This window comes from Ichthyophthirius multifiliis (assembly GCF_000220395.1).
Source record: "Ichthyophthirius multifiliis unplaced genomic scaffold scaff_1120509250477, whole genome shotgun sequence".
NCBI classification, from domain to species: domain Eukaryota; phylum Ciliophora; class Oligohymenophorea; order Hymenostomatida; genus Ichthyophthirius; species Ichthyophthirius multifiliis.
The window spans coordinates 139,342-165,072 of record NW_004086713.1 but is presented as its reverse complement, the minus strand read 5'-3'; the positions used below and the strand labels follow the sequence as shown (position 1 = coordinate 165,072).

At 16.4% G+C, this 25,731-nt stretch overlaps 9 protein-coding genes across 9 annotated transcripts, besides 42 other annotated features; 3 read left to right on the top strand and 6 right to left on the bottom strand. All coding sequences in view use genetic code 6, as the record gives it.

The window, feature by feature from the left end:
* Positions 1-230: 230 nt before the first annotated feature.
* Positions 231-272: a microsatellite.
* An 89-nt stretch (positions 273-361) lies between these two features.
* Positions 362-399: a microsatellite.
* Positions 386-431: a microsatellite.
* Positions 432-1,267: 836 nt separating this feature from the next.
* Positions 1,268-1,300: a microsatellite.
* A 60-nt stretch (positions 1,301-1,360) lies between these two features.
* Positions 1,361-1,394: a microsatellite.
* Positions 1,364-1,402: a microsatellite.
* A 190-nt stretch (positions 1,403-1,592) lies between these two features.
* Positions 1,593-2,212, top strand: IMG5_076540 (hypothetical protein; the record flags this gene model as incomplete). The annotated part of the gene is made up of 3 exons (XM_004036562.1): positions 1,593-1,617; positions 1,706-2,041; positions 2,130-2,212. 3 exons carry the CDS (start codon positions 1,593-1,595, stop codon positions 2,210-2,212), a joined length of 444 nt encoding a protein of 147 aa, XP_004036610.1.
* Positions 2,213-3,033: 821 nt separating this feature from the next.
* IMG5_076530 (n-terminal domain protein) lies at positions 3,034-4,932 on the bottom strand (the record flags this gene model as incomplete). Its single annotated transcript, XM_004036561.1, has 5 exons — positions 3,034-3,400; positions 3,465-3,696; positions 3,762-4,049; positions 4,103-4,700; positions 4,766-4,932. 5 exons carry the CDS (start codon positions 4,930-4,932, stop codon positions 3,102-3,104), a joined length of 1,584 nt encoding a protein of 527 aa, XP_004036609.1. The 3' UTR covers positions 3,034-3,101.
* Positions 3,439-3,463: a microsatellite.
* Positions 4,053-4,099: a microsatellite.
* A 666-nt stretch (positions 4,933-5,598) lies between the features above and the next one.
* Positions 5,599-5,645: a microsatellite.
* Positions 5,646-7,307: 1,662 nt separating this feature from the next.
* IMG5_076520 (hypothetical protein) lies at positions 7,308-9,274 on the bottom strand (the record flags this gene model as incomplete). The annotated part of the gene is made up of 3 exons (XM_004036560.1): positions 7,308-7,559; positions 7,697-8,349; positions 8,401-9,274. The coding sequence occupies 3 exons, from the start codon at positions 9,272-9,274 to the stop codon at positions 7,308-7,310; spliced, it is 1,779 nt and encodes a 592-aa protein (XP_004036608.1).
* Positions 7,608-7,634: a microsatellite.
* Positions 7,675-7,721: a microsatellite.
* Positions 9,273-9,390: a microsatellite.
* Positions 9,275-9,390: a microsatellite.
* Positions 9,294-9,390: a microsatellite.
* Positions 9,391-9,717: 327 nt separating this feature from the next.
* Positions 9,718-10,319, bottom strand: IMG5_076510 (scp-like extracellular protein, putative). The gene has a single exon (XM_004036559.1). The coding sequence runs from the start codon at positions 10,226-10,228 to the stop codon at positions 9,833-9,835; it is 396 nt and encodes a 131-aa protein (XP_004036607.1). The 5' UTR covers positions 10,229-10,319; the 3' UTR covers positions 9,718-9,832.
* Positions 10,320-10,903: 584 nt separating this feature from the next.
* Positions 10,904-10,932: a microsatellite.
* Positions 10,933-11,510: 578 nt separating this feature from the next.
* On the top strand, positions 11,511-13,598 carry IMG5_076500 (hypothetical protein; the record flags this gene model as incomplete). Its single annotated transcript, XM_004036558.1, has 8 exons — positions 11,511-11,782; positions 11,856-11,945; positions 11,986-12,030; positions 12,079-12,177; positions 12,290-12,703; positions 12,751-12,973; positions 13,024-13,393; positions 13,487-13,598. The coding sequence occupies exons 1-8, from the start codon at positions 11,525-11,527 to the stop codon at positions 13,596-13,598; spliced, it is 1,611 nt and encodes a 536-aa protein (XP_004036606.1). The 5' UTR covers positions 11,511-11,524.
* Positions 12,200-12,249: a microsatellite.
* Positions 12,965-13,001: a microsatellite.
* Positions 12,975-13,012: a microsatellite.
* Positions 13,411-13,444: a microsatellite.
* Positions 13,599-13,926: 328 nt separating the features above from the next.
* Positions 13,927-13,966: a microsatellite.
* Positions 13,967-15,442: 1,476 nt separating this feature from the next.
* Positions 15,443-15,582: a microsatellite.
* Positions 15,452-15,582: a microsatellite.
* Positions 15,454-15,514: a microsatellite.
* Positions 15,484-15,569: a microsatellite.
* A 556-nt stretch (positions 15,583-16,138) lies between the features above and the next one.
* Positions 16,139-16,189: a microsatellite.
* A 509-nt stretch (positions 16,190-16,698) lies between these two features.
* Positions 16,699-16,791: a microsatellite.
* A 108-nt stretch (positions 16,792-16,899) lies between these two features.
* Positions 16,900-16,956: a microsatellite.
* A 27-nt stretch (positions 16,957-16,983) lies between these two features.
* Positions 16,984-17,578, bottom strand: IMG5_076490 (hypothetical protein; the record flags this gene model as incomplete). Its single annotated transcript, XM_004036557.1, has 2 exons — positions 16,984-17,406; positions 17,451-17,578. Coding segments are annotated over 2 exons (549 nt in total), but the record flags the coding sequence as incomplete, so codon positions are not given.
* Positions 17,579-17,767: 189 nt separating this feature from the next.
* Positions 17,768-17,813: a microsatellite.
* Positions 17,772-17,810: a microsatellite.
* A 10-nt stretch (positions 17,814-17,823) lies between the features above and the next one.
* Positions 17,824-17,849: a microsatellite.
* Positions 17,850-18,055: 206 nt separating this feature from the next.
* Positions 18,056-18,536, bottom strand: IMG5_076480 (hypothetical protein; the record flags this gene model as incomplete). Its single annotated transcript, XM_004036556.1, has 2 exons — positions 18,359-18,536; positions 18,056-18,303 (listed from the first exon to the last, which is right to left on the bottom strand). The coding sequence occupies exons 1-2, from the start codon at positions 18,381-18,383 to the stop codon at positions 18,056-18,058; spliced, it is 273 nt and encodes a 90-aa protein (XP_004036604.1). The 5' UTR covers positions 18,384-18,536.
* Positions 18,061-18,132: a microsatellite.
* Positions 18,075-18,113: a microsatellite.
* A 411-nt stretch (positions 18,537-18,947) lies between the features above and the next one.
* IMG5_076470 (tetrin c, putative) lies at positions 18,948-21,093 on the top strand (the record flags this gene model as incomplete). The annotated part of the gene is made up of 2 exons (XM_004036555.1): positions 18,948-20,481; positions 20,591-21,093. The coding sequence occupies 2 exons, from the start codon at positions 18,948-18,950 to the stop codon at positions 21,091-21,093; spliced, it is 2,037 nt and encodes a 678-aa protein (XP_004036603.1).
* Positions 20,370-20,416: a microsatellite.
* Positions 20,493-20,578: a microsatellite.
* A 38-nt stretch (positions 21,094-21,131) lies between the features above and the next one.
* Positions 21,132-21,236: a microsatellite.
* Positions 21,147-21,236: a microsatellite.
* Positions 21,150-21,240: a microsatellite.
* A 1,484-nt stretch (positions 21,241-22,724) lies between these two features.
* Positions 22,725-22,820: a microsatellite.
* Positions 22,749-22,829: a microsatellite.
* Positions 22,766-22,840: a microsatellite.
* A 1-nt stretch (position 22,841) lies between these two features.
* Positions 22,842-22,880: a microsatellite.
* A 1,168-nt stretch (positions 22,881-24,048) lies between these two features.
* Positions 24,049-24,093: a microsatellite.
* Positions 24,094-24,485: 392 nt separating this feature from the next.
* IMG5_076460 (tyrosyl-tRNA synthetase, putative) lies at positions 24,486-25,492 on the bottom strand. Its single transcript, XM_004036554.1, has one exon. The coding sequence runs from the start codon at positions 25,377-25,379 to the stop codon at positions 24,504-24,506; it is 876 nt and encodes a 291-aa protein (XP_004036602.1). The 5' UTR covers positions 25,380-25,492; the 3' UTR covers positions 24,486-24,503.
* Positions 25,493-25,731: the final 239 nt, after the last annotated feature.

The following is a 25,731-nucleotide window of genomic DNA, read 5'->3' as shown; positions in this document are numbered from 1 at the left end:
TATATAGTTAGTTTTTTAAAAAATTATATTTTTATAATATATCTAAGAAATTAAAATTTAATATTATCATAAAATAAAAATATATTTTTTTTAAACAAAATATAAATAAAATCATAAGTTAAAACAAATATATGTAATTTTAAATTTAATAATATAATTTATAATATTATTACTCATTTATTTATATATAATCAATAAAAAATTATAAACTCTATTTAAGGAGAATTAAAATTAATTTGAATTTAAAATATTATATTAAATTTAAATTATTAGCCATCTAAAGTATATAGAACAGATTAACTTTATGCTTAGACTTAATTTTCAAATATATCAGAAATATGTAAAAACTTATCTTAAATAATTATATATTTAATATTTATATATATATATATATATATAAATTAATTACTTATAAATTAATAAATTAATTATTCAACTCTATCTAAATCTAATAAATATTTATTTAAAAATATTTTATTAATTAAAAATAAAAAAATTTATTACTTAATTTTAGTTATGAATTTACTATCCTTAATTATATTAATTTATGAAATTATTTATTAATTATTAAATCTAGAAAAAAAGTAAAAAAGATTATAGTTTTTTTTTTTATTATTTTATATATTTTACAATTTCTTAATAATGATATTATTTATTTTGTACATTTCTTTTATTCTATTATTTTTTAGGACTTGTTAAACTAAACTTTTTGAAAGAAATATTTAAATTTTAATATTCTAATTATTAATTAATAATGTTATTGTCTTAATTATTAACAAAATAGCTTGAAAAGTCACTTATTTCAGCTTTTTTATTCGATTTTTATATATTTTTTCATAATATCTATTCTCATAACAATTATTTTTATTTTGTTCAGTACTAATATCAGAATAGCAGTTAGAATTTTTCGAAAAAGGAGACATATCTAAAAGAGTCATTCTTTTAGAATTTGACGTAAGCTAATTCTATTTCTTTTTTTGTATTATTATTTTTAAATATAATATAAAAATTAATAGTTTATATAATTTATACAGGAGAATCATAAATATTTTATTAATTTTAATTGCTTAATTATTTTTAAGGTGTATATTAATTCTTATTGGATATCATTTTTTATTTTTTTTAAGGCCTAAACAATTTATATTATATTAACTTTATTTTTTTAAAAAAAAATACTATTTGATTTCTTTTGTTTGTTTGTTTAGAATGTGTTAACAATTTAATAATAGTAAAATTTTATAAAATATATATATCTCTCTCTCCCTCTTTTTTTGTTTTGTTTTGTTTTTTTTTTATTTTGATTATTTTTAGGATAAAAGAAATTTTAAAAAAATTAAATTTTAAATATTTATTTTTTTAAAAAAAAAACAAAAAAAACAATAAAAATAAAAAAACCAATAAATAAATTTAAATTATTTATTTATATATTACAATAAAGTCACTTATAAATATTATTATTAATTATATATTAAAATACAAATACTTTTATATTTAATTGTTTATTTTTATATTCACTTAAACATATCTAAATATAAATATTTCAAACAATAATATATATATGAATTAGTTTAAACCAAAATTACAAAAGATTAATGGATTTTCTAATAAATTTGATCCGTATTAAATACTTTCTTATATTTTTTTGTTTCAAAATTACTTGTGTTTTAATTATGTGTATTCACATATTTAAATGATACAAATAAAGTATTTATAAATAACTATTTTTTTAATATTTAAAAAAATAATTTTTGCAAAAAGCTAGTTTCTATAGTATTATACTATATATCATATTTTATAACTTTAATACTAACATTTATATGTACATATTCAGATCCAACTGATCCTATAATAAGAATATAATAGAATTTATTTTTTACAAAGTAAAGATATATATATATATACTCACAAAATTATAACTTTTTATATATATTAAATTATTAAAATAAAGCTAAATATTTGATAATTCTTCTTATAAATACTTTTGCGATATTTGTTAATATAATGTCTAAAAATCATCAAAACATTGCAAAAATTGTAATAGGTTTTTTCATATATAAAAAAATAATTAACAAAAATAAAATATAGAAATTAAAAAATATATAATAATTCATATATTTTTAAATATTTAGATGCGTAAGTGGATTTGATCATCACTGTAAATGGTTAAATAATTGTATAGGTAAAACTAATTACAATTTTTTCTTTTTCTTGATAATATCTATTTTTATGAATAGTCTTATATTTATTTATTTTAATGCATATACTCTTGAAATTAACATAAATTTAAAATAATTTTTTATGTGGATTTTGCTTTTATTAGATATAGTCGTTTGTTTACTTGATTTTTATTTAATTTTGTTTCATATATTGCTTAAATTTAAAGGAATTTCAACTTATTAATATATAAAACAAAAAATGTTTAAAAAAAAATAAAATATTAAAAAGAATTTCTGCACTTTTTAAAAAAAAAAAAATTAATAAAAAAAAATTTGTCCTGATATTAGTAATCAAATTTCAAACTTTGATTTTAAAAAAAAACAATTTAAATAAATTTTTTAAATACGGAATGACATAATTAAAAATTATCCTTTGGATTATATTTATTAAAAAATAAAAATTTTAATTAAAATAAATAATAACAATAAATTAATTATTAAACTAAACAAAAAGATGACAATATTAACTAAAGTATTCAGCAGTTTAAATAAAAATATTATTATAACACTTCAAGAGAAACTATAAGTAAGATTGATTAAAATAATATTTAATAAATATAAAACTAATCTTTTGGAAAGATTTAAAATATTATTATAAAAAAAAAAGATGATAAAAATATAACCTTTTGAATAAAAAAAGTAATTATTTTAAAATTTAAAATAAATATGAAACATATATATTTATTTTTCTCCTCCCCCCTAAACATATATCTTTTATATTTAATTTATTTCTTTATTGAAAAAAATAACTTAATTATTTTAATTCATTTTTATTCTAATAAAAATGTATTTAAATTAATAAAATCTTATTCAATAATTTCTTCCATTAATATTAAATCAACTTCAGGTCTTTTTTGATTAATAAATATGATATATTAGCAAAATTCATGTATTTTTTATTATAACTATTAAAACGTTTAGATCTAATTATTTTAAGTTTAAAAATAAATAAATAAAGGTTATGTAACAAAAAAATACACTTGATTCAGTAAAAATAACCTTTCTAGTTGTTTTTTCAAAACTTTATTAAATATCTTCTTTTTTCATAGTACTTATATAGTCTATTTTATATGGTTATTCAAATAAAGTTCCTAAAATAGGATTAAATTAAAATGGAGTAACAAATTAATTGTTTTAAATAATATATTAATCTTATTGTATTTTTTCTATGTTAACACCAAAAGCTTAATAATAAAAAAATTTATAATTATAGTTTAAAATAATATATATATATATATATATATATACTATCAAATAAAAAAATCCATTAATAAAAATAAAAATCTTCAATTTAAACAATAGAAATTAATTCAATTAATTTTAAACCAGCAAAAATTAAATTAATATTTATAAGACTATTATCCTTTTTACTAAAAATCTTAATTAAAAGGTTCAATAAAATAGGCCATATAGTTCTAAAAAAATCTACTAACACAATCTAAGACATTCTTAAAATCATAATTCTGAAATATAATAAAATCTAATTTATTTATTTTTTTTAAAAAAAAAGAATCATATATTATTTTTTTAATAATAAAAAATAACTAAAATAATTAAATTAGCCGATGTATCGATATTTTTGATAATTTCATTTATAATTTCAAAGATTTCTTATAGTTTTTTATTATATTTATCTTATTGACCTGAATAAATAATGAAACAAATTCTGAATAATTTTTTAATTTTATGTTAATTTTCTATCCCTTTGTTAATCAAAATATTAAAAATATTATCTCTAGCTGTAAATTCTTTAAATAAATCATCTTAATCACTTACTGTATCAATAATAAGTTTCCAATAGCATAAATTTTAAACATCACACTAAAAGAAATCCTTTTTTTTTTAAATAAAAAAAAATTAATTTTTTTTATAAAAAATAATTATACTTAAGAATTAAAAATATCTAAAATATTTTTTTTAAGTTCTTTAATTAGATTTTATTTATTATTTTTCAAAAGTGAATAAATTAATTAAGAAGCGTAAAATGCATATAATTAATTCTGTTATTTTTAACCTATAACTTTGAATAAATCAATCATATATTCTTAAGTAATAGAATAAATAGTTGCAAAATCATTATTATATATATTTTAGAGTAATTCCATACTAACTTCATTTAGTATTTTATAACATAAAATACTTGTTATTTACTCATAATTAATATTTTCATTTTCACCACTTAAAAATAAAATTTAATCTTTTTAGTTTTATTTAAAAATCTTATAAATATTAGGTGAATAAGGACTTACAATTTAAAATAGATTATCGATATTATAATTTCCTATAATATCTATATTTACAAACTTATATTTAAATACTGCTATATTAGAAAGATCTAAGAGTAAACTTTTACTAATTTTAGTTAAATCTTTTTTAAAAGATTTATTATTCAATGGAGCTTTTAATGAAAACTTTAAGGTCATCATATATATACATTCCAATACCCAAACTAAACTTTCTGTATGTTTTGTATAATTGAATACTCTTTTATTTTAATTTTTTTAAATTTTTGAGAAAAATTTATTTAGATTTTAAATGAAAAAAATTACTAGAAAAATTTGATGGCTTCGTTCCATATATTAATTAAATATGTTTCGTTAATTTTTTAAGTATCCAATGGATAATTAGATATAATAACATAAAAAAAGAATAAAATATCAACTTCTTTCGTAGCAATAGAAGTATTATAAGGTAATTGATTTTTACTTAAACTCATTTTTTGTCCATAAAAATTTTTAATATTTCTTACGTTTTAAGTTTATGTTAATGTATAAATAAACTCATCTAAATTAGCTTCTAAAGAAATAATTAAATCAAACAGTTTATTTAAGTTAGAAGAATTGATTTCAGGTTGATTTTAAATCCAATTGTGGTCTGAGTATAAATTACATAATTCCAATAAAGAGTTCATAACTTCTAAATTAAATTATTTGAATAATGGTCTTATTATCTATTATATTTAATTCCTTAGTAAATTTTAGTCTTGTTCATCAATTTTAATTTAAAATTAATAATCCTTTTTATTAAATTTAATTAATATATTTAAATTTAATAAAATACTCTATTAAATATCTAAAATTATTAATAATTATATGCATTTAGACCTTTACTTGTTAATTTAATATGTTCAATAAAATATGGAGATATAGGCCAACAATGTAAATAAGCTTCTATAATACCTGTAAGATTATCAATAATATTCCTATTAATTTCTTTAAATAGAATAAACTCAGTAGCGTTTTCAAAATGTTTGTTTTCTTTAAACTTTTATAAGAAAGATGAACTTTATAATTAATTCTAATTTTCATTGCTTTTAAATTTCAAAAAATAATTCAAAAGTTAGATTAAAGCTTTAAATAATGACTTTTTTTTTTTAAAAAAAATATATAAATATATATATATATATATATATATTTTTATATATATATACAGATTAATCTTAAGTTGAATTTTTTAAAAATTATTAATTAGAATTTTTTTATTCAGTAATATTTGCATCATTTTTCTATTTGCTTTTAATAGATTAAATAATACTAGATTAATTTTTTAAATTTTAACTACTATTTAAAAGGTTTATTTTGATAGAATTTCCAAGAAAAACTATTTAAGTCTTTTTTATTTAATTAATATAATATTTAATAGTTAATGAAATAAAAGGCGCAAGTTCTTTTTCGTTTACAATTTTAGAGCAATAAAAAATAGATTTATTTATACTTTTAAGAAAAGTCTAACATACGTATTCTGTATCAGATTCTTTAAGACCATCTAAAAGTACAGGGAAAAAAAGATTAGAAGTAATTAATTCTGTGATTAATTTTGTATCATCTTCATTTATATTTTTAATATTATCCTTTGTCTTTTACAAAATAATATGTATTAAATTAAGTACTTAAGTCTACATTACATAGTTTTTATTATTAATTAAGTTTTGTAAGCAAATTAAAATTATTTAAAAAGAATAATTCATAACTTTTACAAGCACTTCATACTTATTAATTTCGTTTATAATGGATTCCAAAAAATCACAAAAATTTGCGTTTATAGTATTATTTTTTAATTCAAAATCTTTATTATTAATACATAAATTACTATTAGGCTTTCCTTAAAGAAACTTAAGAGAAATATTTAACAAAAACTCAATATATGAAGTACTTTATATATCAAACTGGGATTACAATTTACTCGATGTAATTTATTTTGAAACTTAATGAGATATAATCACCTAAGAACAATATAATAAATACTTATCTCTCATTATATTCAAAGTCGATTTCAATAATTTATATGCTTGGGTAACTTTTTCAAAATCATATTCTTTAAAATATATAATCTACCTATTTTCCATATATTAAAATTCCGACTTTGAAAACTCCTCCAACAAATCACAACATAAAGGATCTAAAATTCTAAATAAAAATCCATGATTATCCTTTAACCAGTTCCTAGAATTATATCTTATTATAGGATTATCATGAATTAAATAACTCAGCATTATATTCTAACCAACTCCTTCATTACAATAGCTATTTTCTTTCGTATAATTATTAGTTAGTTTATAAAATTTTTAATATCTTCTTGTTGCTTATTCGATTTATTGAGAATTCTATAAATCATTTTCAATGTAATTTTTGAAAATATTATGATGGTTTTTTACAAAATATACTATTATTTATAATATTTCTTACATTTAAAAAGTATTGTTTTCATCGAAAAAATTATATAAAACTCCAAAAATTTTACTCAATATGTCTTTTTTTAATAAAATAAAAGGTTGAAAAAGCGATTAGCTATTCAAAATTTCAAATAAATTTAAAACAGTATAATATCTAATAGTAAAACAATCAGAGTCTAGACAATCTAACATACTTTTGAGCCATTCAGGTATTTATTCGAAATTAGAATTCTCTTAAATATATACATAATTGTTTAAATAAATTATTATTTTGGTTGTATGATTCAGAATTCCAAAATCATCATTTTGTTCGAGAATAAAAGACACATATTATTCAAAATATTAATTAAATTAAGCTGTATATTCAGTATATGAATGTTAAAAACAAATTTAGTTTGTATAAAATTACAATTATTCAATCATAATGAGAATTAAATTTAAAGCACTTTTTTTATATTTTAATTAAACAATTTATTAAGGGCCGATTTTAATAAATGTTAATAATATTTCTTTTATTATAGGCTTTATACATTCAAATATTTTTATTACGTTATTTTTATCATCTTCATCTTATTGAGGTTACATTAAAAATGTAAATTCAATTAATTCTATGACTTCAAAAGCTTCTTCTTCATTTTTATTATCTATTATTGTTTCTCCTAATCTTTAAGCTTTTTATTAAAAAATAATAATAATAATAAATATATTAATAATTTTAAATATATATATATATATATATATATATAAAACTAACTATTAAACAATATTTATATTTTATTCGATTAAATATAAAAATTCATAGAAATACATATAAATATTATATAAATATATATTTATATATTAATATGTATATACCTAAAACATTTAAAATAGTGTCTAAATGATTAGAAATACTTTCCAGTAACCTTTCTGAAGATTTTTGAATATTTTCATCATTTTTATTTTTAAACATATACTTAATTAACGGGAAAGCAATAAAAGTGATAGTTTTAGGTATAAAATGTGCATGTTCTCTGTAAAAATTTTACAAAATTTTCAATGGTTCTGAATTAATATTTTTTTAAAGAATTTCCTCAAAAGTTTCCATTATTAATTGCAAAACATTAACTGCTTCATTTTCTTTTATATTGAACATATTTTAAGTATCAGGTGGTCCAAAAAGCCATGTATTAATTCTTCTAACAATCGCGTATTCGTTTTTAACTAATAATTATAAACAAGATTAAATTAAAAGCTTTTTATCGTTTTTGGAAAAAATAGTATCATTTTATATTGGGAAAGTATTTATTATATAATCCAATCCTTATCTTCTTATTAAATTATTTTCATCTTCCAGTGTATTTAAAAGCGCATTTATAATTAAACTACTCGCATTTGGGAATAAAACATCGTTTCCAGTTATTTGTTTACTCGTTTTTACTACATTACTTAATAATTCTTCCTATATTTTAACTATAGGGTCTTAAAAATGATTTTATTGAACAATAAAACTCTATGATTGAAATAATTTACCTTCAATCTATACGTCTTAAGAGCTAGAAGATAAATATTCATCATTTTTTTTATTCTAATCATCTTATAAATTAGATTCATTATTAATATTTTACGTACTATTTTTTTATTTAAAATCTATTTAATTCGAATATAATGAAGAACAAGATATAGTATTTTATAAAACTTAATCATTGTCCCTAAATAACCCTGAATCTTCCATATTTTATATATTCGATGTTTTTTTATTTAATAATTTATACCCAACAATTCTTATTCTTGGAACTCGTAAAATAGTGAGCCATAAAGCCGAAAAAAAATACTTATATCCTACTATAGATTATATTTTATCTAAAATATTTTAAGTTTGTTTTTTTATTTATTCATCATTGTCCTACAAACCTGGAAGAATACTAGCTATAAGTGCAGGAAGAAAGGGAATTAATTAAATTTCCAAATCTAAAAAAAAGTCATCTATAAGTTTCAAAAATTATGGTTTTATTTATAAAGAAGCGAATTAATAAAAAGGAAGAATTCCCATAGAATATAAATATATTTCTTAAGAAAATTAATTTATATATTTTTACTTTGACTCATTTTCTTTAATTAATTTTATATTTTTAAATATTTTCATATATATAATAAGGACTTATTCATGAACTTTTGCGGGTAAAGAAGGGTGAAGACATTAGGCTAATCTTTTGGACAATTAGAGTTTTTCAGGTATTTATGGCAGTTTGTTTTCGTCTAGAATTTAACCTAGTTTTATTAACCAACTATTGTAATCGGTCCATTCAGAGTTTTTTTCAAAATATTATAAATGAATTGTTATTAGTTTTTTAAATGTTTCTTGTTCTTTTGAATATTGCTTATCTAAATTTTTTTTTTTTTCCATTTTTATTTTTTATTTATTGATTATTTTATTTAATATTATGTTATATTAATTTATTTAATATTATATTATATTATTTTATTTAATATTTTATTTTATATTATTTTATTTTATATTATCCATAAATTTAGATATAACCACTAATTATTTATTATTTATGTGAATATAATTTATATTTATCAATTTCATTTATATAATATAGTTTTTCCTATAATTTTATTTTTATTTTAAAACAAGATACAAAATATCAATTAATTTTCTTATAAAAAATTAAATATAAAAATTACTTATTAAATGACGAATATTAACTAATTTATAAACTTGCGTTAATAAAGTAAATTTACGATAAAAAAAAGATACCTTTATAATCTATATGATAAAAAAAATTCATATCATTTCAAAAAAAATAAAATAAATAAAATTTGATAAACTTTAAAAATACAAGATTATTTTCTATAAAAACATTATTACTGATAATATATTTATTTAAATAAAATAACGCAACATTTAATAATAATAATATATATGGAAATAATCTAATGTCAAAAAATATATAACAATTCAACTACAAAAAGATTTTAATTTTTCAAATTATTATTTTCCTTTTGAACATTAACTAAAATGTGTTCCCTTTTTATAAATAGATTATCTTATGAAATTTCCTTTATTTCCGTATTAATAAACAATATTATGGTAAAAAATGTTTCCATTTTTATAATATACTACCCCAAATCCAAGTCTATTACTACCCACACATATCATTTATGTGTAATATGTAGTGGAATAATTAAAATTATATCCCTCAATATTACTTTGCGAAAACTTTTTAGTTTCATAAAACCACATAATTATGAATTTTTTAACATCTCGTCCTTCCCCTTAACCCAAAGCGCCATAGGTGTTATTTTTCCATAATATCTTCGTGATCTATGCCCGTAATTTCAACTCATAGACCATTATTAAGCACTATTTTAAAGACTAGAGTCCCAAATAATTTCTTCAGTATCTGAAGCTAAAATTTGGTTTGTTTATCTTCCTGCAGAAACTTTACTTTTTAAATTTATTATTGTAATCTTAAACTAGTAGTCTTTCTCGTCGGTTTAAGCCATAAAATACTTTTTCATATCAACTTTTTTTTATTTAAAATGATTTGTTAATTAATTAAATGGATTATTTTTTTTTTTTTTTGAGTTAACAAGTTTAACCTATGTTTATTAATAAGAAAATAAACTTAGTATTTTTAAATGTAAAAATTATTTGTTTTTTTGAAAAAAAGATATTAAAACAAATAGAAAAATTATGAATAATATTCTATTTTATTTAAAAACAAATTTAAACTTTATATACACTAATACTAATTATATCTAATATAATATTCATATATGTTATATAAAAGAATGTATTAGAAATGAAAAATATAAATAGTGTTTAAATTTTTTTTTTATTATAAAAATTTAAATTAGAATAGTAAAAATCATATTTTAATAATTTATAATATATAGCTATATAAAAATAATTAAAAATAATTTTTTTTTTAATATTTATCCAAATAAAATTAAATTTAATATTTTATTTTAAATTATTATTTACTTTAATTAATATAATTAATAGAATAATTTTTTTTTAATTAACTTTATATTATAAATATTTATATTTAAATAAAAATTAGTATTAGATATCGAAAAGCATTAATTTTTTTATATATAAATAATAAATCTGGATAACAAATGCTATAAATATGATAATAATATTTGATAGTTATAAATGTATTTTATACATATGATTAATATTATTTTCCTTATATATTTAATAAAAAAAACAATAATCAAAAATAAATTTTTGTATTATATGAATCATAAAATAAAATAAAAAATTATAATATGTTTAAAAATAATTTAATAGGTAAAAAAATTAACTTAATTTCTATTTACAAAATTAAAAATTTATAATCTCCTTATTTATTATTATACAATATAATTATTTTCAAAGTATTTTTTTTAAAGTTTTTTTAATTATAAGAATAATTAATAAATTATTAATAAGATAAATAATCTATGTATTTTTAATTATAATATTTATTTAGTATTTTTATATGATAATAAAATAAATATATTTTTAATTTATTATATATCTACATATTAAATTAAGGATATTTTTCATAAAAAAATTGTAAAAAAAACATTTTATTTTTTAAAGAAAAATAAAAAATTATAAGCCTAAATAAAATTTTTATAAAAAAAAAAAAAGATTAAAATGCTATCAAAAGCATCTTAAAAATATTTCTCTTAATTACTTAAATTACCCAGAGATCAAAACTAAGCCCGTCTTTTAGGAGAATACGCCCTCAACTTTTTAAAAAATGGTAACCCAAGTTAAAAAGTATACGAAAGAGTAAAGCTTTTCCACACTGACTCAGTATTTACTGGTATATCAGCTTTAGCTTTAAAAACAAACGCCCCAACTATACTAAAAGCAGAAGCTTTAGAAAATGCCTAAAAAGTCGGAACAAAAGTATAAAAAATAAAATAAACAATAAATATAAGTTTTAATTTATTAACTAAACAAAAAATATATATATATAAAGCCGAAAATAGGATTTTCAAGATGTTTTGGATCTAATTTAAATGTTCCTGTTGAAAAGGCTGTATGCGCAAATGCTGCAGCAGTTAGAGAAGTAAAGAAAAAAAAAAAACCAAAAATAAAAAAAAAAATAGTGGGATTCAAATGGAACTGTGTTTGGTTTTAATGAGACAGTCAATGTAAAAATAAATAAATAACATGATTGTAAATAAAATTTAAAAAAAAAGGCTAATAGAGCTGGTGAATTCGGACATAATGACTTTTATCCTGCAGTATTAGCTGCTGCTCATTAAAATCCTGATATAAACGGTAAGCTAGCAACAAAAGTAATTATTTTTATTAAGAAAAATATATATAAATATATATATATATACATATATATATATATATATATATATTTATGTATTTATTTATTTATGTATTCTAAATAATAACAAGGCTATGATCTTATAAGATGAAATTCGTGGTAGATTATGTGAATCATTCTCTTTAAAAACATATAAAATAGATCACGTTGTTCATGGTGCAGTTGCTACTATATGCACATATGGAGCTTTAATGAATGCAAATCCATTATAAATAGAACATGCTATCGGAATGTTTTTAGCCCATTATATTCCATTCAGAGCTATTAGAGCTGGTAAATAATTATCTGATTCCAAAGGCGCATCAGCTGCTTTATCAACAGAAGCAGCCCTTATGTGTATAAAAAGAGCTATGAACGGCTTTATTGGACCTAAGGATATTTTCAGAAACCCTGAAGCTATTTTTAGATTAAACGAGCCTACTAAAAACGGAGATTCTCCTTTTGATATCTATGTATCTAATAGTGGTGATGATTTCGCTGTTATGGTAAAAAAAAAAAAAATATAAGAATATTATAATTTATATGTATATAGGGAATGCATTTTAAATTAGGATTATATGAACACTAATCTGCTGGTGCTTTAGAAGGATTGTAAAAGTTGATTTTAGAAAATAAATTCTTAGAACATAATAATGCTAATATTATTAGTAAAATTAAAATTATTGCTTATGAACCTGCTTTTGGTATTATTGGAGATGCATCAAAAAGAAGACCAAAATCAAGATAATCTGCAGATCATTCCATGGTTTATATTGGTATATTTTTTATATTTATATATTTTTTGTTATTATATAAATTTAAATAGTATCTACTATGCTAAGAAAAGCTATTGAAGACAAAAGTTTATCAAATGTTAGTAGTTTAGATGAAGTATGGAAAAAATTGATTCTTTTACCTGAAGATTATTCTTATAAAGCTATTTAAAATCCAGTTACTTTAAATTTAATTGATAAGACTGAATTCGAACATGGAGGAAAAGAATATGATGAAAAATATCCTGAAGGAATTCCAACTTCTATTTAAATTACTTTAAAAAATGGAAAAATTCTTGATTCTAAATTTATTATGTTCCCTTCTGGACATGCAAAAAATAAGACTTGTGATTTAAGAGGTATATTAGAGAATAAATTCTAAATACTTGGTAAACTTGCTATTTCTGAGAATGAAATTTAACCGTATATTATAATTTTAAATATAAATATATATATATATATATAAATATATATTATTTTAATATTTATCTTTATTTCTAATATAATTACTATTAGAATGATTTAAAAATTAATGAATTTGGATAATTTGTCTAATGCTGATTTATAATAACTTTATAATTGCAATATAAAATATAGCGAAAAATCTATTGATGATGTCAATTATTGAAGAAAATAATTAATTTTTTTATTTTAACAAAAAAATATAAAAATATATTTATATTTACACTTTTTATTGTTTTATTTAAGAAAAATGTCATATCATATTTTATTTGATTTTTTAATATATTTTATTAAAGATATACATAAAATAAAATTTTCTTTATAATATAAATAAAAAATAAAATATATATATATATATATATATATTTTATTTCTAATATATTATGTAATTCTTTAATATGTATTAATTTAATATCTTTTTATTTTTAATGTTATATTTTATTTAATACATTTAAATAATATATAAACATTATTTTTTAATTAATAAAACTATTTAAAAAAATATTAATAAATAAAAAAATTATTTATACATAATTATTTTATTTTTAATTATCTTTTATTATTTCAAAAGATTTTTATCTAAAATAAATTAATTTAAATTAGATATTTATTTAAATCTATTATTTATAAAATTACTTTTAAATAAACGGCAAATAAAAATACGAAAAATATTTTAAAAAATAATAAAATCTTATAAAATTTTCATTTATAAGACTCTAACACTTATAAACAATTATTTGTTATTTATTATTTATAATTTCTTAGACTTCTTAACATTTTTAAAATACATATTAAACTACTATAAAAAATATTATTATTTTTCAAAAACGTGTGTAAATTCTTTATTAAGAAAAAAAATCTAATTTCGTTAGACTCTCTAAATTTTAACAATAAATATTCTTTAGAAAACAATATTATTTTATTAAAATAATTCAATTAATCAGAATTATTATGTTTTATGAATATTGAATATAAATAATTTAACTTGTTTCTAATTACTAATAATTTTAAGTATATACAAATAATAATTTATATATTAAATAAATTTATATTTAAAAAAAAATATCTTTATTAATTATTTATAACTATCATAATAAATCTTCATTATTAATTCTTTAAAAAGGATTAATTTGTAAAAATTTAAATCACCTGTTTTCCACAAATCTTATTTTTAAAGTTAAGAATAAGATCTAAAATAAAAAAATCTATTTAAAATTTAATAATACTTATAACTTTAAATTATATAAAATTTGTCAAAAATTAAAAAAATTAATGTATAATAAAATCTATATATGAGTATATTTATTAATTCTAAAAATTTACATTAACATTAAAATTCATGAGGTCTGTAATTATTATTCAAATTTACCAACATTTCTAATATCTATAATTATTTAAAAATAAATAAAAAAATTAATATTAAATTTTAAGGTTTTATGTTATTATGTATTATATTAAATTAAATGCAAAATTAAACTCTTTTATATAATTATACTAAGTACTTTAAACTTTATTTGTAAATATTTAAAATTTAATTTTAATTTAGACATTATTACATATTTCAATAGTAATTCTCTTTAAGTAAATAAATATAATAAAAAAATAGAAAAAAAATGAATAAAAAATAAAAGTATTTTTTATTATTTCATATTATTAAAAATATATAAAAGAAGTAAAATAGTAAATTTATATTGAACTATTAAGACATCATAAATAAATGAAACTATCGAAATATTCTTTGTAAAAAAGCTTAATTACATAATTAATAATATTATTATTTATAAACTAACTCAAATTTCAATATATTTTAAATAGCATTATTAAAAATTTAGTTAAAATAAATAATACATTTATCTTAAACCTTAAATATAAAGTTAATAAAATAAAAAAATTATAATATATTTATTATAAATATAAATAATAAAACAATATGTATATAAATTTAAAGATAAGAAATTGTTTAAATTATATAAAAAAAAAAATTAGATTAGTTCAATAATTTTTAAAAAATATATATATATTTATATATATCTTTTTATAAATATATTTTTTTTATATTTGTATAAATTTATTATATTTATCAATATTTTTAATTTATATATATTTTTATTAATATTTATATATATTTATTTATATTATATATTTTTAATATAACTTTCCTAAACCTTTCATTTTTTATTATTTTATATTTAAAAAGATTTTTAATAACTTAAATTATTGTCAATTTACTAAAAACTATCAAACAAACTTTCAATTTATTAATTTTTTTATTATTTTTGTTCTAAATCATAAAAAATGCTATCAATTTATACTTATTATTTAAAATCTTTATTATTTCCCTATTCATTATCAAAATTTTTCAAATTATACTATTCAAATATATCTGATTTTTCATTTTGTATAGGTTATTTTTTAACTTAATTTTAAATAAATTTAGTATTATTATTAATTAAATTTTATTGTTCTTTTTACACATTTAAATTATTTATATTTTCCTGTTTTTAAATATTCTATAATTAATTAAGTAAATTTTCATTATTATTTTAAACAAATTGACTCATATCCCAGATAATTTAATTACTCTAATTAATTTATAGTTTTTTATTTTATTAATCTTTTTTTTCTAATTATTAAATTTATTTTTAACTATTTTTCGATTCTTAATTGTTTTAAAAATTTTGGTTTGGATTTGTTCTTTTTTTTTTTTTTAAAAAAAAAATGAATAATAAAAAAATTAAAAAAAAAAAATGTTTAAAATTTATTACTTTTAAATACTTTAGAAAAATATTAATTGAGGACTTTATATATTTTTATTACAAAATCTTTTGTCTAAATATTTATATCTGACATAATCTATTTTATTTTCCAAAGGATTATCAGGACAAGGTTTAATTATATTTTACATATTAAACTCATAATATTAATTAGATATTTTATTTCCAATAATCGTAAAAATTTAAGTATCTTTTTTATTTAAAGAGTCTATTTTTATACTTCTGATTCTACTAATAGTTGGCCCTAATTTTCTATGTCCACCTTTTTATTAGTATTTCTTTATAATATATTTCTTAATTATTTTTATTTTATTTTTTAATAAAACAAACCCGAACAATCTAAACAAATAAATATCCCAATATCTAATGAACACCAAGTAGGGTTTTTCATATTGCAATCAGCACATGAAATATTACTTTAGTCCTTTTCCATTATTTAAATAAATAATTTTATTTATTCTTATTCTGACAGTTTTTCTGTATTCATTTTATTTATATATATAATATTTATTTCTTTTTTTTTTATAAAATTATAATATAAATCATTAATTTTTTTGTTTTTAATAAAAATAATAAATATTTATTATTATAAAAATTGATTAAATTGCCGAAATGTAATTATTTTAATAAAATATATTAATTCTATATGAACTAATTTTGTTTTATATAATAAAAATAATCACAAAAAACAATAAATATAAGTATATATATATGTATATTATATATTTATATACATATATATAAAATATAAAATATTTTTTTTAAAATAGTATATTTTCAAAGCTTATCATTAGGAATGTGCTTATTTCCTTAACTAGTGCCTTTTAAAATATTTCTATTAGCATTAACCTTCGTATATTTTTCATTATATTCAACTACTCCTTTAGCCTCTTCATTATCGTCAATATATTATTATTTTATTACTGGCTTTTTAACTTGTTATTAAAAAGCATTAATATTTTCTTATTTAGCAATAACATCTCCTTAAAATGGCTAAAAGTCTTTATTTGAAACTGGAATTCCATCTAATATTTTTATTTTTGTGAGTGCTTTTACAACTTATTATCTATATATATGATAATTTTCCTAATGTTAATAAAAAGGAGGACATAAAGGATTTTTAAATAGATTTAAATTAATCAAATTTGGAAATTTATTTTAACATTAAATTAAAAAATCATCCAAAACTGCAAAATTATTCTAGAAAAAAATTAATTATCAATTTTTTTTATTTTTTTATTTACTTTTGTTGCACTAAAAAATTCCAAAAATTCTAATTTTGGAAATTCATGTAATGTATATAATTCATTTTAATCCATTATAAGTGTTTATAAATTCAAAAACTTTTCTAAAGACCGTCCTGATTTTAATTCATTATCAGACAAATCTAAATGCTTTATTTTTTATGGGTCTACATTTAAAAATTCTTCATTTAATGATTTTAAGTTTTTTGAATTTAAACAAATCATTAATTGTATATTTTAATAGATTAAAAAAAAAGAACAAATAAATTTTTAATAATAAAATTATGAAAATATAAATAAAGATAAATTAAAATAAAATATATATATAAATATATAAATATATAAATATATAAATATATATATTTTTTATAAATTTTTTTTTTTTTTTTTTTTTTTTTTGGAATCCTTTTTTTTTTATTTATTTTTATTTTATTTAAAAAAAGGGTTTTTTAATTTTCTTAATATATTTAATTTTTTTATCTCTAATTTTTTTTAAAAATTTTTAATAAAATATATTCCTTATTAATTTAATTAAAAATTTTATTTTATATATTACTTTATAAATAATATTTCTTTTTTCAATTTTTTAAATAAATTTTTAGTTTTCAACAAAATTTATAATATTTTTCTAAAAAATTGTTAAATTTTATAAAATATTTTTAAGAATAGTATAAAATTTATATTATAACTTTAAAATTTTAATTTATTATTATTTTGACATATACATACATTTAAAACTAAAATTTCATTTAAATAAGCATTTGACATGTTTTTTTAATAGTTCTGCTTTAATTTTTTTTTTATGTTTTGATTTTGAATCTTTATCTACGTAATTTATGTTTTAAATGTTTAACTTATTTATATATTGATTTTATAGATAATAAAATATTTTTTTTTTTATTATTAACCTAATGTATTTAATTTTAATCTCATTAAATTTATATGTATTTAAATATTTTTTATATTTTTCTTTCAAAAATGGTCATTTTATATTCAATAAAAATAATATTCTGTAATAAACAAATTACTTTAACATATATATATATCATCATTAATTAATGATTGAATATCAAACTGAACTTATTTAATCAATATGTCTTATTTCGTAGGAACTGATATAAATGAATTTTAAAATTAATCTTTATGACAATTGAATACTTATAAAGATTAATAATTAAACATTTGTATTTTGATATGAGATGACTCATTAGTTTTTATATATAAGAATAATTCATTGTCATTAATTTTTTTAAAAAAATAAAATATAAGTATTAATTTAATTGTTTTTATAATATAGTACTTACAAGAATATAATATAATTAATTATAATTATTTATTATATTTTATATATAGGATTATAATTAAAATATGTTTTTAATTTTTTATATATAAATTGTTTTTATAAAATAATTAAAAAAAAAAAAAAAATATTAATTATTCAGTTTTTTTAACATAAATAAATAAATAAATTCTAACAGTAATAAATAAAAAAATAAAATGCAAAATCAACTAGAAATTTCAGACATAAGTCCCATAAAAGGTGATCCAATTGAAGAATTAAACTTTTCAACCCAAAAATTAAATAAATCGAAGCTCATAGAGACAAAAGTAGAACAAATTTTACGGCAAAATGCTTAACTATTGACTGAAAATGAATAATTATATAAATAATTTAGCCAAAAAAGGACTGAAAACGATATTTGGAAAACTAAATATGAATCTCAAATGAATACAATAATCTAAATAAAATAAATATATGACCAAGAAATAAAGCGTTTAAACTAAGAAATTTAACAATAGAAAGAAACACACGAATAATATATCCAAGAAGCTTAAATGGAGTTTGAAATGAATAAATAATAGGCATAAAGTGATAGTTTATTACAAATAGAGCATATAAAACGCTCTCATAAATAAAATATGTAATTATTTGAAGAATAATTGAGAAAAATGAAGTAACTAATCACAAATAAAGAACAAGAAATGGAAAATTTAAAATTTTAACTTTAAGAAAATCGAGAATATTTCGAAAAAGAGCAATAAAGACTTATTTTTGAAAAAGAAAAAATTAGAAATAAATTAAATGAATAAGAAGTCTTTTTTTTAGAAGAAAATGAAAATTAGAAAAAAAAAAATGAATTTTTTGTCAATTAACAGATTATTTCTTTAAAAAAAATACACGAAAATGAGACTTTAATACTATAAAATGAACTTGATAATTTCAGGAATTTACTCGAAGTTAAAAACTAGGAAATTTCTGATTTAATTTTTTAAATTTAAACACTAAAAATCAACTTTGAATGTGAAATATAAATACTAAAAGAAGAAAATGAAGCCTTTAATTAATAATTAATTCAAAATAATATTTTTAAAGAATAAGAAATTAACGAAATTTAAGATAAATTAGTCACTTTACATACTTAGGATGTAGAATAATTAAAAACAAATTAACTTAATATACTAGAGCATTTAAAAGAAGAAAAAAATTAACTCTAGAAGTTACTTTAAATAAGATCTGAGGAAATATAATGTGTAATTTTAGAAAAAAATTAACTCGGATAATATTTGGAGGGTGAAAGATTAATTTTAAATAGTGAAATAGATAGTCTGAAGTTAAAATTGGAAGAAACAATAGCCTAAAGAGAAAAAGAATATGAACAAAATTAAAAAATAATGAACAAAATGAACTAATAGCACTAAGAATTCTAAATAATATAAAAAAAACAAATAAAATTTTTAGAAGAAGAAAACGAGAAATTAAAAAATTTACTTATTTAGAAAAACAATGAATTAGATGTAAATATTTTTCAGTTTAAAAATTCAAGAAATTATATGGAAAATGAAAATAAAGAATTTTTAGAGAAAATATAAAAATTAGAAGTATAACTAATTGATTTAGAAGAAGAAAAAAAAAAATTTGAAAATTAATTTTTGGAAGAAATTAATTTTAAGAAAATTAAATTTGATGAGTTTTAAAAAAAAACTAATTCCTAAATATTTTCTTATGAAAATTAAATTAAAAGATTAAAAGGTTTTTTTTATTATAAATATATATATATATATATATATATATATATATATATATATATATATATATATATATATATATATATATATATATACATATAAAAAAAATAAAGAAAATCTTGATGAATAAGATGAAGAATTAAAAAACGTTTTAAAAATAAAAAATTATATTGAGAATGAAAAAAAATAATTGAATGAATAAAATCAAAATTTATATTAATAAATAGTCAATTTAGAAACTCAAAAAGCTTAAGAAATGTAAGAAATTACCTAAAAAATAACAATTTCTAATAATTATTAAATAAAAATATTAAAATAAACACACGAAAATTAATAAAACATTCTTTTATAAGAAAATTCTGCACTAAAAATATAATTAGAGAATAAAGAAAATAAACTATAAGAATATATAAATAATTTCCAAAAATTAGAATCTTTTAGAAATTATTAGAAAATGTCAAATACTGATATTGATTATACTTAAAAGTAGGCAGAAGTTAATACAAGTAGAAATTTATATGAAATATATATAAAATCTAATGAAAAATAATAATAACATTATAGAAAACGTAAATAATCTTTAGATGCTTTAAAATAAATAACTAATTATAGATGAAAAACAAAATAAAATTATTTATATAATGTAGATAAAAAATAAATATACAAAAGTAAATATATATAATATATATTTATAAATATATAATTATATAAATATATAAATATATAAATATATAAAAGTATATATATATATAAATATATTATAATAAAATAAAACCTAAATTATTTTCAATTATTAATAAAAATTAATAATTACTATCAAAAATAACAAAAAAAATACTCATTCACTATATATACGCAAATAAATTTAAATGGTTACATTAAGCCAAATCGATATCAATATATTAATAAATATTTTAAAAATTCCATTTGAAAAATTACTTCCTGGTCATATTGATTAAATAAAGTATTGTTTAGAAAAAATTCAATTTCTTAAACAATTTAAATATTAATTTGATAAAATAATTCCTGAATTAGAGTTTTAATAACATCCAAAAGACTCTTTTTTATTCTAAGAAGGAGACGAGTCTTTAAATTTTTATATATTATTATCTGGAACAATTGTATTATATCCAAAAGAAATAAAAATATAAAATCCAATAACAAAAATATTACCAGGTGAATTATTTGGAGAATTAGGTTTAATTTTAAATGAAAAAAGATCCTCAAAAGCCGAATTTTTATAATTTTCTTAAATTTTAGTTTTTCCTAAAAAAACTTATATATTATACTTATAAAATTTTCTGGAAGAAAAAATGGAAAAAGCTTAGTTATTTTATCAAAGTCTTTTTTAATTTAAAAATTTGGAATAAATATAATTAAAAAAACTTGCAATTAAAACTACTATTATAAATTGCGTTTCAAACACAGTAATTATTAAATAAAAGGAAATCCCTACGGCTGCTTTTTTTGTATGGAATGGAATTGTTAAATTGATTTCTTAAGTATTCTTTAAAATTTAAAAACTAAATAAATAAGACTTTTTTATTTAAGATGATTATTCGAACCCTTCTGATATCGAAGTTGCTTCTTAGTAATATTAACAGATACATATTGAGATAGATGAAGTTGGAAACGGAGACTATTTTGCAGGTAATGAAGCTTTGTAGAAAAAAAGCATTAATTATTCGGCTATTACTAGTACACCATGTTAAATATTATCTATTAGTATATAAGATTTATAGGCTATTTTGTCCCAGAATTTATTCGAAGAATTTATATAATAGTCTAAGTAATATCCTAATGATGTGAATGTGAAAAGATAGTATGTAGAAAATATAATATGGAACAATTATAAATAGAAAATCTTATAAAATTTCTAAAATGAATTAATTAATAAAATAAGGGCAAAAAGCTCGGTTGAAAATAGAATGAGTTTAAAGAAAAAAATAAATTTAAAAAATGTAGAATTTTACAATGAAAATAATTAAGAAAAAAAGTGAAAAAAAATTTATCTAAAAAATAAAAATATTTTTAATAAAAATTATCTTAAAATATTAAAATTTAGGAAAATAAAACTAAAAATTTAAGTAAAAAAAAAAAAATTGTAAATAAATTAGAATAAAAAAGCTTTAAATGTTAAATTTTAAAAAATCAAGTTTAAAAATAATTTAAATTATAAAAATAAATATTAACTAAAATTAATTAAAAATAAATGAATTATTTAAATAATAATATTATTTATTGAAAATTTTTAAATAAATTAATAATAAAATATAATAATTATTATAATATAAAAATATATAAATAAAATATGTATTTATAAATATAATTATATATAAATATTTATATATAATTTTATATATTTATATTATTTTTCATTTTGCTATATTATATTTTTTTTTTAATTTACTTAAACTTTTTTCTTAAAATAAATTAATAATTTTACTATTTCTATATTATTTATTTTAGATTATAAATAATAATATTTTTTTTCTTTAAAGCTACTAAATAATTAAGATTTTTTTTTATTTTCCTCTTACTTATTTATTACCAATTTTTTTTTTAATATTTACTTTAATATATTTTATAACTTCCTCTATTTTTTCGAAGTTTCTTATTTTTAAATTTTTATAAACTTTTATATTTTTATTTTTATCTTTATCATTTCCTTTATATTTTAATTTAATTCCACTTAATCTATATGATAACTATTTAAATAATAATTATCTCTAAAATTAATATTTAAATACTTTATTTAGAATCCATTTTTTTATATTTTCAATTAATTCCACATAATCTATATGATAAATATTTAAATAATATTTTTCGTATAGTAATATTTACTTACTCTTATTGAATTTATTTATATTCTTTATATCTAAATTTCTAAAATAATCAAAGTACTTTTTTGTATTTTCTTATTCTTTATAAACAAATTTACTCATATTCACTATATTTAAATACATACTAAGCTAAGCATTTTAAATTTAAAATTGATAATTATTTTCCATGAATTAGTTCTATTACTCTTACTTTTTTGTTAGGCTTTCTTAACATAAAAATTCGGAATAAACTAATTATTAAAATCTAAAACTTCTTAATTTTCATAAAATATTCCGAAAAAAAAAAAAAACTCTTTTATTAAAATATTATCATGTTTAATTATAAAAATCATATTTATTTGTTTAGTTTTTATACTTTTCTAATTTTTAATATTAAATTCTAATAAGAACTGCTATATTCATTTATAAATTTTATTATCCATATTATAATATATTTCACTAATAATATTTATTTTATTTTTTTCATAAATCATGCATATAAATGTATCTATTTTTACCAAAATTATCCTCAAATGCTTTTATTGAACATTAATTTATTATTTTTTCCCTTAAAATGCCTTAATTACTATCTAATTATGTTTAAGTTAAATATCTATACATTATTCATATGTAAATTTTATTATCTTTATATATTTATATAGATATAATATTAAAAACAATTTGTATAAGTTAATTACATATAAATGAAACATTTTATTTATTTTATATGAATATAATATATTCATTAAATAAATATATAATACATTGAAACATAAATGATATAATGCTTGAAAATATATTAATCTATAATAATATCAAAATAAATAAATTTAATATGGAATTTTATATATATTTAAAATAAAACTTAAATTTTTCCGTAGGACTTCTTGTTATATGGCTTCCGATATAATAAAGAAATTTTATATAGTGGAAAAATGGACAGATATTTTCTCTTTATGTAATATTATTAACAAAATACCCTTTTTAATACAATAATGACAATGAATTATTGATAAAAATAACTTAAATAAATTAAAAATTCCTGATTTTTTTGTTATATAAATTCTCAAACCAATCACTTTAAACAAAGACCAGCTTATTAAGTAGTATAAAAAAATTATTTGATGGCAATATATTTTTTTTGTTACAAAAAAAAGAGCATTAAAAATATAATTATTTTATTAAATAAAAAAAAAAAAGCATATCAATTTCCATCTGACTTTCCCCATTTAAATTTTAATTTTTCTAATAAAATAATAATATCATCAATGTCAATTTTATTTTTTTCCAATTCTGGTACTATATCTTTATTATAATCATATAAAAAACTCTAACATTACTCCTATATTTCCACACTAAAACTATGATATTCCAGTACATCCACTCCAGCTAAATTTCCTGCCAAAATCTAAATATAAAACATCAATTTAAGATTATTCCCAAAAGCACCTGTTCCCCAATTACCTGTATGAATAATACATTTTTTATTTTCAGAAAATTCAACAGCTTTTTTAAAGGCTATATAGGCTGTTTTTAACGTAAAACTTATCTATTAAAATGTATATTCACCACTTTTATATCCTTAGGCTGCCATTGCAATAATATTAGTCACATGTTGGCTTCCTTAGTCAAATATTTAGAGTACTTAATCAATACTTTTAGCAGTATGTATAGCACAAAAATTATTTCCATAATAAATTTAAGGATTATTGTTTTTTATAGAAAATATAGTACCCAATCTATGAGCGCCAATTATCAAAATAGGAGTCGGTTCCCCATTTTAGTGTGTTAAGGGAACTATGTTTTCTTTATGTTGGCTTTAATCTATTGCATATTCCCTTATATGGGCTAATAAAGGATGCTCAGAACATTAAATTTCGTCCTAAGCATATAAACCGCTATTATAAAATCCGAAAAGTTACTAATCTGCAAAATTAAGGTACCATTCCATATATTTGTTTTAATCATATTTTCCTTCATATTCGAAAATATCTGCCTTAATATTTATCTTTGTAGTATTTAATAATTTTTTTTCGATATTTTTTTAATAGTTTTCGTTAAAACATCTATAAAAAGTCATTTTTTTAGACTTTTGATCTTCATTTAATTAAGAAATGAATTTTTAATAGAGATATTATTTTAATGGATGTAATTATTTTATTGGCTAATTTAATAATTCTCTTATGGAAATTGTAAATTAATTTTTTTATTCAATATTTTATATATTATCCATATTTTTTTTTTTTCAATTAATATTATTTATATTTATTTAATGTTTTTATTGTTTTGTTTTTTTAAAGTTAATTTTTTTATATATAAGATATAAATATTTTAATAATAGATAAAAAATAGAAATGTATTTATATTATATAATGAACTAATTAAAAAACTATTTTTTAAAAAATATATAATAAAAATTGCTAATATATACT